The sequence below is a fragment of the Cervus elaphus genome, chromosome 12 (genome assembly GCF_910594005.1).
Source record: "Cervus elaphus chromosome 12, mCerEla1.1, whole genome shotgun sequence".
Lineage (NCBI taxonomy): Eukaryota > Metazoa > Chordata > Mammalia > Artiodactyla > Cervidae > Cervus > Cervus elaphus.
In genome coordinates, this window is record NC_057826.1 from 34,612,533 (window position 1) to 34,628,006 (window position 15,474).

Genomic DNA, 15,474 nt, shown 5'->3' on the forward strand with positions numbered 1-15,474 from the left:
GTGCTCAACCTGAACAAGGTGCTGCTGCAGGGTCCACCTGGGGACCTCCACGTGGCTCTTCCTTGACAGAAGCAGCCGTGGCAGCTGAGGCTCACGACCGTGGTACCCGACATGCCCTTCTGCTGTGCTCTCCGAATCCCTGAACTGAGGTAAAGAGGTCAGTGTCTTCAGGACTTTAGAATAAGAAACAGGCTGGGGCACTCTTGGAGCCACCTTGAGAATCTCACTTTGCCAACTACAGCTGGAGCCACTCTGCTGAGTAACCAGGAGGGCTTCGAGTCTGGTTAAGTGAGGAGCGGCACTGCTGGAAGTCAAGAAGTCAAGAAAGTCAGTCTGTTGAGGAAGGGACAGAGAATGCAGAAGTGGGAGCTGGCTGACTGTGATGAAAGGAGTAAGGGAGATGAAGGCAAGGTGGGAACCAAGAGGAAAGGGGGAGAGAGATGCTGAAAGGAAAAGAGAACCCCATGCCTGCTCGGGTTGTGGAGAGACATGGGTACCAGCTGCATCCTGAGTCTGCTGTGGAGAATGCAGTGCTTCTCGGGGGGCCTCACTCATAGACTTGTGAGACTAAGCACTGGGCAAATCCCCCAGGACCCACGTTTCCATGAAAATGGACGAGGAGAACATGGTACAAGATGGCATTGCATCATCTCACCCTGAGTCGCTCTCTCTGAATTTGACTGTCAGACATGGGGGGCACGGACCCCGCCGGAGTCTTGGTGGTGACAGAAGTGATGCACGTGACAGCCTCCCTGCCCATCATCTGCCCATTCTGAGCAGGGCTCACTGGAAGGGAAGGAGCCAGCGTGGATCAGGTACTTCAGGTAGGTCCCTGTTCAGGCCTCTGTCTCTGCGGGGCAGCGCCTTCCATCCTCTGTGGAGCTAGTATACCGATGAATCTCTGTCTTTCCCCAGTCTCACTAAAGGCAGTTCTCTGGAAGGAACCTGGAGCTCGCTCACACTCACAAGGAAAGGGGTAATGACAGCTCTGTGCAGTGTGCTCCCAGGTATTCTAATGGCAGGATTTCAGTCATGAGCCGCTGCACAAGGGCGGCTTGCGACGCAGAGCAGGTAACCTCACATCGTGCAATGCCACCATGTAAAGCACTGCCTCACATCTGGGTGGTCTGGTACCAAAGGTCGCCTGCACGTGGCTTTGTGCAGGGGAAGGACGAGGTGCTCGGGGAGGCCGCCCAGTCTACCCTTCTGGTGCTTCTCCTCAGCTTCTGGCCCCCCTGCCCCATCCTGTCAGGCTCTCCAGGCGGTGAGGAGCCTCCATGGCCTCCTAGTGTCACGCCCACGTTCCTCGGAGATACTTTCTGATCCCAAGAGTGGCGGAGCCCCAGTCAGCAGGATCTGCTCCCAAGATATGATGTCATTTCTGTGAGCAGTCTCCAAACTATTTTTCCAGTTGGGAAAACACCCTGCCTCTGGGAGGAACATGACCCCGCTGGCCAGGCACCACATTGGTTGTGAGCTCGTCACCCTTCTAGTGATGGTATCAGCCCTCACTCTGAGGGGGACCAGCTTCATCTTTCTTACTCATCCCAGAGGCCAGCAAGGGGCCACGATTATTAATGTCTCTCCTGGCCTGTCCTGGGAAACATCTCAAATCTGTCCACAGCAGAGTGAAGTGAAGAATCACCCCTACTCTGGCCTCCAAGGGGTCCACAGATTCCGTAGATCCAGGAAAGAAGGAAGCGCCCTGAAGATTCAAGCAAGGTGACTAATGAGTTGACATACAATATTGAGGCTGGTTCTAGATCCCAGTCTTTTTTATTCTTTGGAGACATTGCATCATCTTGATGGGATTAAGTTCACAGAATCAAAACTTCCTTGGAATGCACTGATGCTTATGGTCTAGTCCCAGCCCCTGGCCCCTAGGTCCTAGATGCAAAGGCTGAGGATGAACATTCTGTGCCTGGAGAGGAGGAGGGAACTTTCTGTGGCCTCTTTTCCCTTCACAACAGTCTCCTGCCTCACCCTTCACTGTCATGTCTCAGGAAGAGCCACCTCACATGGGCCAAGGGAGCTGGGCAGGACTTAGGAGTGGCTCCTGCTGCTGCTGCTGCTATGCTCAGATGAGTCCATGAACTGTAGCTCACCAGGCTCCTCTGTCCGTGGGATTTTTCCAGTCAAGAATACTGGAGCGGGTTGTCATTTCCTGCTTCAAGGGATCTTCCTGACCCAGGGATTGAAGCCATGTCTCCTACATCTCTTGCATTGGCAGGCAGGTTCTTTACTACTGCACCACTCGTATTTACAATCAGGAAATATGCAGCAGCCCTGTCCTTATGCCATGGTTACTAGAAATGCTGTGGTTCATCAAGGCCTTGCTGGAAGTGGGTTTGTCATGCTTTGGTGAGAGGCTGATTAAAACAATAACAACAATAACCCAAGGGTTCCAGAGCTCTGAGTCCAGCAGCATGTAAACAACATTACTGAGAGACTTGCAGGGAACTACCAGGAAAACTGAAATCAGTTGTTAAGTGCTGCCTCTGGGAGGTGGGACTATGGGCTGGGAAGGGAGGTCGGGGGGATAGTCACTTTTTCTTACAAGCTGTTCAGTAGTGTTTGCTTCTTTAACTACGGGAACAAGAGGCTTCATGGGAAGAGGGTGGAAACGATCTTAGGGTCATAGTTGACCTGTGCGTAAGCCAACTGTTCAACATTGCTGTGTAACAGAGAGGGGAAACAAAGTGCAAATGAAAGATTCATATTAACAGACCCAAATGGTTCTTCTCCCAGAGATGGCCTATCTCTTCCCAGTGGGCGTGGTCTGTTCAATTAATATGAGGGACAAACAGGATGATGGAGGACTTGGAAGAGAGCCACAAGGAGGGAAAAAGAGGTAGGAAAGAATGGAAAAGGCTACAAGTGTATCAGGATTAGAGGACAGTGGTCGGCTATGCCAGGGTACCTGGGCTGCCGTCCTGGGGGTGAGGTCAGGGTGAGCTATTCATTCATGGTGAAAGATCTTGTGCCCAAGATGTCTTCAGATTTTGTGGCCTGGGTGGGCATGGGAGGTTCTTGGAGGTGAACTTCAGGGAGCAGAGGGTGAAGAGATGGAGAGAGGGTGGAGGTGTAAGTAGAAGGAGCTAAGAGAGCCAAACCGCAAGGATACCAAGTCCCACAACGAGCTCCGCAGTGGTTTGGTGGAGGGCTCAGGCTGAATGAAGTAGCAGTGCGTAGCCCAAGGGAGCTGGAAAGGCTGCAGCTGATGGTGGGACCAGAGTCTCCAGAGTCTCACTTTGTCTCCAGAGTCTCTTTTACTGGGAGTAAATTATACATAATTTTACATGAAAGCAGAGGCTGCGACTAAATGACCTGGGATCAGGCCTTCACAGCCCCCAGATTCTATCAAGTATTTTCTTCCTGGGAAGAAAAATATCAAGTGTCAAAAGGAAGAAAAGGAGCTTTAAAACAAGGGTGTGCAAATAGGTGGAGTTTTAGAAGTCAAGAAGCAACTTTAAATCAGCATCTGGAGCATGCCGACGTCCCTTTCCTGACATACCTTGAGCCTTGGTGGCTTCCTGCCATTGGCACCTCCCCGCCCCTTGTGGCCTCCCCTCCTCCCCTCCAGCCTGCTCACTCTTCACTCCTCTATGCCTGTCCCCCTGCTCAAAATCTCCTATCAATCCCCACCAAGAGCAGCTAGAGTCCAAGCTTCTTGGCCTTGGGTTCAGGGTCCCTGGTGCACACCACGCTGCTCTTTAACCAACTAAAGGGAAGATGGATGGACCAGCAATCACGTGTGCAAAGCACTCCCAAACCAGGGGTAGGTCTCTCAGCATCAACACCACGGAGTTTTCTCTTTCTCTATCTACACATCTCCCTATGTACATACCAACCACACACACACACACACACACACTATACATGGAACCCCTGCCAACTTCCCCCAAAAGCCCTCCAGTGATGTTACTGGGTTAATCAATCTAGAAATATGACTAGGATCCAAAATGCCCCCGTGTCACATCGCAACCAACTCTGGGGCTCAGTGTGCTGGCTCCCAGCCAACAAGCCGCTGTTCATGCTGGCAAGGCATGGTTTAAAAAAGGAAAGGCTTCTATAAGCTCAAAAGAATGCAAGGTGGCAGTCGAGGCTAAGCACTTTCCGCTTGAGTTCACTGGGGCATCTATTTTGGTGACCTGGCCTCCCCGACAGGACGACGAGGGATGGAGGGCTGGGCCCTACCTGGCTGCTGGAACATCAGCATATTCTGTGGCGAAGTGTGCACAGGCAGTGAGCGGGTCCTTTGGACAGAGCTGTGGGTGCGGCTTGGCATGCTGTTGCTGCCCCCGGGGTTGGCGAACCAGAGGTTCTAGGGAAAAACACAGAAGCAGAACCCATTAGTCCAGACACCTGGGGGTGGGGATGAGAGCAGGGCCACCAGCCAGAATCCAGGAGGCAGATACCCTGGGAGAACTCTCTGCTAACTTCTGGGAAAGAGCTCCTAGGCCAGCGCAATCTGTCTGCTTATTTAGAGAGAGGGGCTTTAGATTCCATTTATTTTATCCAACACTACCCCTCAGCCCCAGGCTCTTCTCTAAGCCTCAGCTTAATCTGGACACCAATCTCCCTCGCTGGCTCCAAAACGCTTTTTATCCCTGCTGTTGTCTCTGCTTTTCCTATCACTTTTCTAGGAAATGGGGGGAGTTCTATAAATGTCTGCAACGAAGAGCACAAACTATTTCAGGGCTCTCATTTGATTTTCTCTTTGAGGTTCTTACAATTTACTACAAAGGGAGAAGGAGAAAAAAAGAACCTCTCGGCTGGCAACGAGCTGGCACAACTCAGCTTGTGTGTTTGTTATTACGCGGGTGTCCTAGCGGTGGTTTCCTCCTGGATCCATCTGGTGGCTTCCCACAATGGTCAAGACTGGGGTTTTCTCCTACCCTGGGCTGCTTCCCCGGGGGAGTGAATCCTGCCTGTCTTGCCAGGAACGGTTTCCTGTTTTTTAAAACCAAGCTGTCATCCTTTAGTTTCTCATGACAAACCCAGAACCTCAGACTCACTTGGCGTCCCTCTAATCCCAGCCCCCACCCGCAGAGCCCCACAAAGCAGGGGCTACACGGGTGGGAGGCATCGGGTGCGAGTGTGGGGGAGGGACTCCTGAGACCACTAGCCAGGGGACTGACGCTGGCTCTAAATCCCACAGCGAGAACCTCTCGGCAGCGTGGCCTTGACTGACTGACGGCCTCTCTGTCTCCTCCCTTCCCTGTAGGGTTTTCCACCACAGCTGGGACCATGTCAAAGGAGTTATCTGCCTCAGGTATAAACGCTAAGAAAGCTCCTTAGATGCTCAGGCTCCTCTGGAAGCCAAACCTGGAAGGCACTGGGATCTGCTAGGGCAAGTTGAGGATCAAGGCAAAGATGAAATAGGTCTTGCATTTCTTCCTAATGGCCACTCTGGGCAGGGCCCCCAAGTTTACAGTGGCCTTGGAACAAATCCCCACGGTGCCAGGTGCCGCCATGGCCTTGCTTTATCTCCCAGAGAAACTGCAAACAAACCTCTGAAGCATAGGGGCAACTGTCTTCAACCTAGCCCCTCTGCGCTTCTCCCTTCGCCTTTGGGTCATTTGGGGGGATGTCCTGAGCCTCAGGCCCTGAGCTTGGCTGGCCCACCCTCCTCCGGGGGGCGGAGCAGACCTGTCTTCCTTGCTTCATGATGGTGGGGTTGGCTGCGGTATTGCGCTGGGTAGAGCTGACGAATCCGCTGGTGCCCAAGAGGCCAAGGCGGGCGGAAGGGACATTCCGCGAGGGGATCTGGTACTGGCGTGGGTTCCGTCTGCCCATGCCGCCACCCACAGAGCTGGCTGTCGGGAGGGAGTTGGACTGCCCAAAGCCGCGGCTGTGAGAGTCAAGAGAAGAAGAGAGGTCATCAGTCACCCCTGGCCCTTCCCAGCCCCGGGGATGCCTCCCTGGGATCTGCTCCCACTTTGATTATTATGGAGGGGGATCAGGGCTCTATCATTAAAATGGTAGCTAATGTAAAGTAATTAGCCTCCAACTAATAAAAAAAAAAAATAAAATGGTAGCTAAGAACTGAGAGCTAATATCAAGTGCCCTAGGACTTTCACATTGATTCTTCAATCCTCATGACAACCCTATGAAGTAGGCACTCCTTTTACAGCTGGAGAAGTAAAATACAGAGCTTGATAATGTCTCAAAGGTCACACAGCCATTAGGGGGCAGTGCTAGAATACAAGCCCAAAAAGTTAACCAGTGTGCGCTTCAGCCTTCTTTCCACTGTGTCACAGGCCCTGAGAACCCATGTGCCCATCCAGAAGCCACACGGCAAGAAAGGGGCAGCACCAGGATCCAGGCCCCTTCCAGCACACCACAGTCGGTCTGTCTGCTGTCGGTCTGAGCAGCAGACTCGGGAGGAGTGGCCTCTGGGCTCCACTAGGACGTAAGTTCCTGGGACAAGGGATGGCATCTGTCCTCATCAATCCCGCCTGGATGGCACAGCTCCTGGCAGTAAAGGCAGGGTGAACAAGAGAACGGCTCAGTCTCTGCCCTCATGATCACCTCTCCAAATGGCAGAGCGGACCCCAAGTCTGGGGCTCTGACTCCCAGGTTCACAGGAGGGATATGAGAACGAAGAGGATGATGGTTGCCCGCTTCCTGGACCTAGGGTACTGACTGCTTCCTGCTCCTCAGGCCCTCCCTGTAGAAAGACCCGGAGGTTCCATGCTTCTCTAGGGTCCACGCAGAGAGGAGGCTGGGGACCCGTGGCCTCACGCTCAGACACCGCGCTCCCATTGGTCCGGTGACCTCAGCGCCGAAGAACTCGTCCTCTCCGGCAGGCCTCAAGTTCTGGGAGGGTGCACAGCCGCCAGCAGGGCTTCAGGAACCAGCACATTCTTTCCAAGAAGAGTCAGCTTTAGTCATTCACTGATGTCTCAGTCGAAATGCTTTACCTCCAATGGCCACAAGATGGAACAGACTTGCTTTCGCAGCCACACAGGGGAGGTTCCTACCAAGCCCGTGAGGAGACTCCAGGAAGATAGGGCTGACGTAGTTTAACCCTATGACGGGGGAGGGGGGGCACTGCAAATCAGTTATTTCCTGAGAAAGAGAGTGTTATGTGTGTGATGGGGTGGAGCACCTAAATCATCAGCATGGTTCATCTCAGAAAGGGGTTCTTCCTCAGAATTCCTAAATTTCCCGGTGAGGGGGGAGGGGGAAGAGAATTCCACAGTGAGCTGATAAGCACTGACTTTTGGGCTGTGTTTTACCACTTCTAGGCTTTTCTGACCAGATTCCAGTCAGAGGCTCATCCCCATGAGGTGAGGAGGATACTCATGGGTTCTAAGTCTCCTTATCTCATCCTTTCTCAGATTTCTCCACTTCCTTCCTTCTTTTACTAAGGTTTAAAATGTTTGGTTTGAAAGAGGAAATTCGGGCCAGGAGGAGGAGAAATAATTTCACGCAATGGGAGAGACCTCCTTTGGAGAATGGACAAGTGACAGGTGGGGACAAAGATCAAGTGGCTGTTTTCTTGGTTTTTGTTTTTGCTTTTTTTTTTAAACTATGGAAACCAATCCTTTGGTTTTTGGAGTCAGAATTTTGGCCACCTGGTAGATGATTTAGTATTCTGCTAAGACTTTTCCTTATTTAGTGCAGATAGCTTTTTTGCTCATTTTCCTTTTTGGTTGGAATTTTTAAAAGTTATTTCATATGCAAAACAGAGCAGTCAGCAAGTGATGCTAAAATAATTTGTGCTTCCAGGAAGGCAAGACTATATTCTTAAGCAATATAATGTAGGCAGAGGCTTCTGTAATGGGACGCTTAGTCATAGGAGAAAACGTGGACTCCTAAAGTTAGGACTCAAGGAGCTGGTAGAGCTAACATTTTGGGGATAGACTGCATGCAGGTGAGAATTTGGTTAGGGTGTCTTTCTAATGACATTGGGTCTCACTGTGGAGTCCTAAGCTAATTACTATAAAGACAGACTTTTTGAGGGTTGCCACTGCTGGTAACCAGAGTGAAAGCTTAAGTCACTTAAGATCACTAGGCGTAATGAAATGATCATTCTTTCTTCAGCAAGAACTCAGTGACAAAAGTTTTCATTTCTCATTCTCTTACTCTGCTCATCTGCGTCTTTCTCTGCTTTCTTAAATCTAACCAACTGATTTCATTACCTTGAAATGCATGAAAAGACTGATAAAATAACATTAATAAGAACCAATTAATTTGGGATTTGTGATAGTTCAAGGAAGGGCTGGGCTGCAGTTACCTCTGTATTATGGGGAAAAACAAGTCTTTGAAGAAAATTAATAGCATAGCAAGATCCCAGAGGTAATATTTATAAAAACAAATTATTTCCTAGAATTTCTGTTGTTGTTGAGTTGCTCAGTCGTGTCCTACTCTTTACAACCATGAACTGCAGCATGCGAGGCTTCCCTGTCCTTTACTAAATCCCAGAGATTGCTCAAATTATGTCCACTGAGTTAGCGATGCCATCTAACCATCTCATCCTCTGTTGCCCCCTTCTCCTCTTGCCCTCAATCTAGGGTCTTTTTCAGTGAGTTGGCTCTTCACATCAGCTGACCAACGTATTGGAGCTTCAGCTTCAGCAACAGTTCTTCCAATGAATATTCAGGGTTGATTTCCTTTAGGATTGACTGGTTTGATCTCTCTGCTGTCCAAGGGACTCTCAAGAATCTTCTCTAGCACCACAACTCAAACTTTAGCAACTTCCAATTGAACATCCATGATCAATGATTGAATTTACTCTAATCAATATAAGGAGGTCCAATCCGGCAAATCTTGAGTTAACCCAATTCAAGCACCAGTTAATAACACTCTAGAGAAATCAAGGTTAACAGGCATTCAGATGTGGACCAAGGACAAAACAGGGCAGACAGACGAACAGATGGCACTTTGGGGAGGAGGAGCAAAGAGTTTCAAAGCTCTCTCTTTATCTTCAACTTCTGAATTCTTTCTTTCTCTTGGAACTTGTCTCCCAAGGACCTGGTTTGCAAGAGGGGTGTGGATCTTCCTCTTTCTTAGGGGATATTGCTGCCCTTACAAGAAGAGGTAGAGTCTAGGGAAGGGGTAGCCCCAGGAGAGAAGGCTAAGGAGCAGGCCTGGCCTTTCATCTGGGCCCCAGGAATCCTCAAGGTACACTGGTGGTCCAGCCCAACCCTCCAGGGAGGCTTGGGACCAAGGAGCTTGCTACAGAATGTTGTTTTATCTGGCTTTTCTGCACATCATCTGGAGACAAGGAAAGTGGCCCAGCATCCATAGCGCTTAAGAATACCGACTCTGGAGCTGGCATTGACCTGTCCGGTCCAAATCCTGGATGCCTCCCAACTCCCCTGTAAATTGGGGTTAATAATAGCCCCTCTACCTCATATGGTTGTTGCAAGGATTAAATGTAATAATATTCTTAAGTGCTTGGATACTCACTTGGCACAGAGCAAATGCTAACTGTTTGTTTAATAAATAACTGTGTTATATATGCTGGAATATGATAACATTTCAAGTTTTACATTAATTTTTAATGAAGACTTTTCTCAAATTCCAACTGGCCTTATCTCCCTGAAGTACTATAAAACAGTGATGTTTCAAGGCACATTTATGCAAATAAATGCCAAACATTTTAACAACACAGACAGAGCTTCTACATATGCACTGAGAAATGAATTCAGAACTTTCTAGGTGCAAATGATAAAAATAATTATTTATATGCTCATGTTGAAAAGAGTAAAAAAGGATGTTGATTTTTCAGCATGTCGGCACCATCATTCTCTTGTCTCCCCAAGACGCCCTGTTATTGTTCAATGGTTCACTCCACCCCTCCCCATGATTCCTCCCCTAGATTGGCACTATAATTCACCTTTAATATGCAACTGGATTCTTCAATTTAAAACCAGATTAAAGTAATGGGTTGTAAAGTACAACGAGGCTTTTTTAAACTGCATCCAAGAAGCTGAAGTACTATGAAAAATCAAGAATGGTACTGCTCTACTCTTAGATTGCAGCTCAGACCAAAATAGACTAGCACTGGGCTCTTCACCCTGCCACCAACTATAATTAGCTTGTCTGCAGCAAGAAGGGAGAAAAAATTACACTACCACTTAAGGTGCAGAGAGAACAACCTGTTTTTGTCCTTTCAGAGCCCCCTGTTGTGGATAAACCACCAAGTGTTTTGCTGGCACTCATTAAGTTGTACCCGCTCCCCACTCCATACCCATCTGTACTAATAACATCATTTTGACCATGTAAATTGAGTTGACAAAGATCACATTCAGCTCTTCCTCTGGGAAGTCTTTCCCTCTACAGCCTTTTTCCCACCCCACCTGTTCAAGGAATGTGGTCTGAACTTGTCAGAGGACACTCCAAGAAACAAGTAATGATGCCCTGTGTAGTCTTGACCCTGGAACCCAAGCAGACAGTGAGGTCCTGGAACCACCATGCATTACAAAGACTGAAATCCCAACATACTTTCTTTGCTGTCGATATCCTGATATGTCTAGAAGGGTTTTCCGAGGGAAAGACCGAAAGAGCTTCTGCACCTGCTGTTTCCATGACAACAATCTTTTTTTCTGTGTCTCTGTAAATGCCTGCAAAAACAAACAGGACTTTTTAATGGGTGACGCAACCTGGCATTAGAGGGAGAAACATGCAATTAATAGGGGAAATATTGGAGTCCTACAGTTGCCTTTTCTTCACCTTGTTTCCAACCTGGTCCAAATAGCAGTCAATTTCATTTGAGAGCCTCCTGTACTGAAAATTCAAGTTATTTGACATTGGAGGTGCCTGGTAAGGTACGTGCATTAAGCTTTTGGCAATCCTCGATTTCGGTTGCATTTCTGGCAGATCCCTACCCTCCTTCCTCTTTCCCCTGACTCCGCTCTGGGCTCTATTTATTAACCAAGAATGAATTGCAAAATTGATTGTTGACTACTCTGGCTTTTGCAGGCCCCCTGCATTTTCATAATCAATGGAAATGCTAAACCACTCCAAAAATCAATCTTTTTGATGGTGTGTGCTCACCCTGGAGTGGTCTTCAGGGCTTCTGAACACAGAGTATACACTGTACGTGTTAGGACTCTGCTGAGAAATCTCCAGTTACAAGCCCCATGTGCTACACAACCCCAGTGCACTGATCATAACCTAAATTTTGTCTAAGGCTTAGGAAAATGGATAGATCTGATGTCTTCTCAAGTCTTTTCTGGTAAAATTGGTGTTTGGGGAGGTTTTGTCTACTGCCCCATACATAACACTCTCCCATCAATATCATGTGTACAGCCGTGTACTCAGTGCAGCCCAGGGAAGGCCTTCATGGGGCTGTAAGTCCCCAAGGCGGGGACTCTCAAATTCAGGATATATTAGGATCCCCCCAAGGAGACTGTTAAAACCTAGATTTTGGACTGACTCCCACACACCAGAGCCTGATTTCATAGATCTCGGGAGGAGTCTAGGGGGGTTGTGTTTGCAGCAAGTGCCCAGGGAATTCTGCTGCAGGTAGGTCATGGCCATGTAATGTTCTAGATTGGTGAGGATCACACACACAATATAGGAACTCCCTGTCAAGTGTGTAGAACTGTGGTCTATGTGCTGTCATAAGTCCATCGGATCTGACTAATGAGCAGTAATGGTGATGGAGATACCATACCCAAGTAGTTTTGTCAATAAAGCATGAAATAATTTTAAGTAGCAGTAAATGATTACTTAGAGTAATAATAAACTACATGCCTGTTTCCCATAAAGGAAGCAGATTCCTTAAACAGAGAGAAAAGAATGACAGCTTAATGTTCTTCTACTGACATTTAATCTTTAAAGACCTGAACACAAGAGAGCTATGTGAACAAAAGCAAAAAGACATTAGTCATATTATGGAAAAGGTACTGACGATTTGCAAACCCCTTCCTCCCAGGTAACCTTGGCCAGATGCCATTGAGGACAATCATCAAGGAGGGCTTCCCCACCAGGCATTCAGTGCCCCGTTAGAGAAAAAGGTGCTGATACCCCTTAAGGTGCATGGTGAATGGTCTCAGGGCTAGAAGGTGAGGGTGTGGTTCTCCTCTATGGTCCCTCTCATTTGCTGATGATACTAGGTGAATGTCCAGCTATACATGAGTATTTCCGAAAACTACAAAAGGCAAGCATTTCTGCTAGACTAATAAAGGGATGGGTAGATTCTGCTTTTGACTAGCTTAGTCAGCCAAGTGTTGAGCAACAACACAGATGCCGGCATGCAGGTCAAGATGACCTGGGGAGCAGAGTCCAGCTCAGTGGTCAGTAGAAGGCTCTGGATGCAAATGGGCAGGGCTCATATCTCTGCACATCTTTATGCAGGTTCCTCCACCTGAGACTCAGCTCCTTTAACTCAGGACAGTAATACCTTATCAGAGGGATGCTGTAAGGATTCAAATTAATTCACACACAGAGGGCACTTAGAACACTCACAACACACCTAGCTCTTCATTGTGGTGCATGTGGTACTGCCCACAGACACCCTCACCAGGTTTTTCAGCTGCAGGGACTAGCCCTTTGGTGGTGGCGCATGAAAGTCCATCACATTTGGTATTCAACCATCACCTTTAACACCAACAAAAGACTTCAAGGTCTCAAAACCACAATATCAAGTGGGTCTGGAGCCAGCCTGTGCTTCCAGGTGACAAAGGAGTAAAAGGGTCACTTTACAGATGTGCATTCAAAGTGCTGCCGGGGACACTGGTTCATAAGTGACATTTCCCACGGTGACAAAGAACACCCAAGAAGATGGAAATGTTTACGCCCCCTCAGAGAGGTCAGGTCATCCACTCAGTGCCAGGACATCAGACTCACAGTAATTGGGACTGTAGATAGGAGTGGGCCCCTTAGCAGTGCTGAGTGTGTGGCTGTTCTCAGTCCTGGAAGACAAAGTTGGGAGGCTTGGAGTGGAGCTAGACTATGGCTGGCAAGGAGTGATTTCTGAAAGCTGGTTCCTGTGCATGTCTGCAAATAGCACTCCATTGTGGGAGCTCTGCTATTGGCTGGGAGGCCAATACTTCACCCCAGCCCGCTCCAGGCAGCTCTAGGTGGGGCTGGCAGAGCTTCTTTGGGGCTGGAGGGGAAGGAAGATTACACTCTCCAGAATGCCCACACACAGCCAGTCAGCCACTTCTGAGTCTTCTGCTCCTCTCAGGCCCTGACTCAGACGTCTGTGTGGAGGCAGATGTGTCCTTCAGCTCCCGTGGCTGGATAACAAGGCTCATGAAGGGGGCGGGCAAGGGTTCATCTTCAGGGAACTGTCCGTCTAAGACGGTGAGGAGCTAAGAAGCCTGGGCTTGTAATCTAGGAGATGAAGTGATGGACTTCAGAAATAAGATTCAGAACTTTCTTGGCCTTCCTTTTATTGTTCTGGGGAGTGGCTCCTTTGTCCCTGGGGAGGAAGGAAGGTGTCTAGGCTTGGTCAGCACCCTCCCTTTCAGCAGCTGAACAGCCCGATCAGGCTGTGCAAGGGGCCCTGTCTCCCGGAGCCCAGGGGAGTCTTCAGCGAGGATGGAGGCTGTGCCTGGACAGGGCCTTCCGGGGAGGGTGGGCTCTGCACACACAGAATACCCTCAGGCTGTGGAAAATTATTCAAACGCCTTTCTTCTTTCTCAAACTCAACTAATACAAAGCCTTGGACAACGTTTTCCCCTCCCAAAGCAGTGCACAGGCGCCTCCATCCTGACACGAAAGCAGGAGAGCAGACTGGCACGAGTCCTATCTGCCCCGTGATTCCCGTCAGCGAGGCTCCTCCGCGGCAGTCAGGAGAGAGGAGCCCACACGGTACCACCTTGGCACCTAGAGCTTGGAGCTTCCAAGGGAGTAAAGGGGAAAACATGGAAAGGAGAGCCAGGGTGCAGAGGGAGCGTGCACAATGGCAGGAAAGTGAGCAGCACCAGACCACAACGTGGGCGCTGCGGGCCAATGAGGACGCCTGTGCACCGCCCAGCAGAGGCAGCTGGAGGACTCGTTATTTCATCTCCTGGGCTCAGCAGACTGGAGATGAGGCGGAAGGTAACTCGTCCTTCAGTGTCTCGCAGGCTCAATGCTGAGCGTGGGTGTGGGAGCGGAAGCAGGGTTCCGGTTTGCTTTTTCAGAAGCTTAAACGCTTGGCGATCGGTAGCCCCCTAAGCCCACCCCAAGCGCCCTCCTCCCCTCCAGCGCTGCTCCGTCCACCTGGACCCCTCTCTGTTCTGCCTCCTCGTGGAACAAGTCTCTCCCACTACGGCTCTGTTTGTCCTTCAGGTCTAGTTTGGAGGCAGTCCCTCTGGCCTCTAGAGAAGTGCCCACCGCACCTCCTGGGCTCCAGCCCCACACCGGTGGCCTTATGGTCACACGTGTGATGACCTGTTTTCCTTTTGTCTCACCCACTCCCCTCCTACTGGAAGCCCACCAGCCGGGGGCAAGGCCTAGATGCTTTATAAATACCTACGGAATGAATGAACTCTAAAGTCCATCTCCTGTCCTGGCCTTCCCTTCTTTCTATGGCTTTTTGCTGGCCCAGATGAGAGCTGTGTCATGAATGGACGCTGAAAAGGGTGAGTGGGAGTTCACAGTGCTGTGAGAAGAAATCGCAAAAATGCGGGTTTCAGGGATGGGGAGGAGGGGCTGGGATGGAAACCCAGTGGGAGACCACACACCTGCGTGTGAGGGGCAGGTGGAGGCAGTCACAGCACAGCAGGGCCGACGGTGCAGAAAACCAAACAAGCCACCAGCAGCAGATGGCCTGTGGGCAGCTGGAATGTGCGAAGTGTGGATCTCCCCTCCCCGGGACCCACTGGACTCCTGGGGTTCCAGCTACCAGCATGGCAAAACCCAGGGGACTTGGAGGCCTTTACCATCTTATTTTCACATCTAAGTCCCACAAAAAGATCTCAGTGACCTAGGCTTATCCAGTCCTAAGTTTTCTAAAACCATGACCCTATGTAATTCTCTCAGGGGAAGGGAACCCAAGAAGCCACTGGGATCCTGGGTCTGAGGCACAGCTGCCTGTCCCCGCCACATCCCTTGGGACAGCCCTGGCCAGGACCTGCCTCGCTCCGTCAGGGTCGCTCCATCATTGGCCTGAGGGCCTGGGAGGCATAGCATCAGCCTGACTTTTGTCAAAAGGACTGAGATTGTCATACCGAGTGAAGTAAGTCAACAGAGAAAGACAAGCATTATATGATATCACTTATATGTAGAATCTTAAAAAATAGTACAAATCAACTTATTTTTACAAAAGAGAAATAGAGTCACAGATGTAATAAACGAACTTATGGTTACCAAGGGGAAAGGGTGAGGAAGGGTTAAACTGGGACAGTGGGACTGACATATACACACTACTATATATAAAATAGATAACTAATGAGGACCTCCTGTATAGCACAGGAAACTCTACTCAATACTCTGTAATGGCCTATATGGGAAAAGAATCTAAAAAAAAGAGGAGTTATACATATGTATGTATAACCGATTCACTTTGTTGGATAGCAGAAACTA

The 15,474-nt window shown here is 49.4% G+C and overlaps 1 protein-coding gene across 3 annotated transcripts in view; it reads right to left on the minus strand.

Annotated features, from left to right (window-relative positions):
- Positions 1 to 15,474, minus strand: part of SAMD4A (sterile alpha motif domain containing 4A) — a 221,876-nt gene that overhangs the window by 12,803 nt on the left and 193,599 nt on the right. For all 3 annotated transcript variants that reach the window (XM_043919926.1, XM_043919928.1, XM_043919927.1), the window contains 3 exons: positions 10,459 to 10,577; positions 5,653 to 5,854; positions 4,198 to 4,324 (listed from right to left, as the gene is read on the minus strand). In XM_043919926.1, the coding sequence (XP_043775861.1) occupies positions 4,198 to 4,324; positions 5,653 to 5,854; positions 10,459 to 10,577 (448 nt within the window). The remainder of the gene's footprint in view (positions 1 to 4,197; positions 4,325 to 5,652; positions 5,855 to 10,458; positions 10,578 to 15,474) is intronic.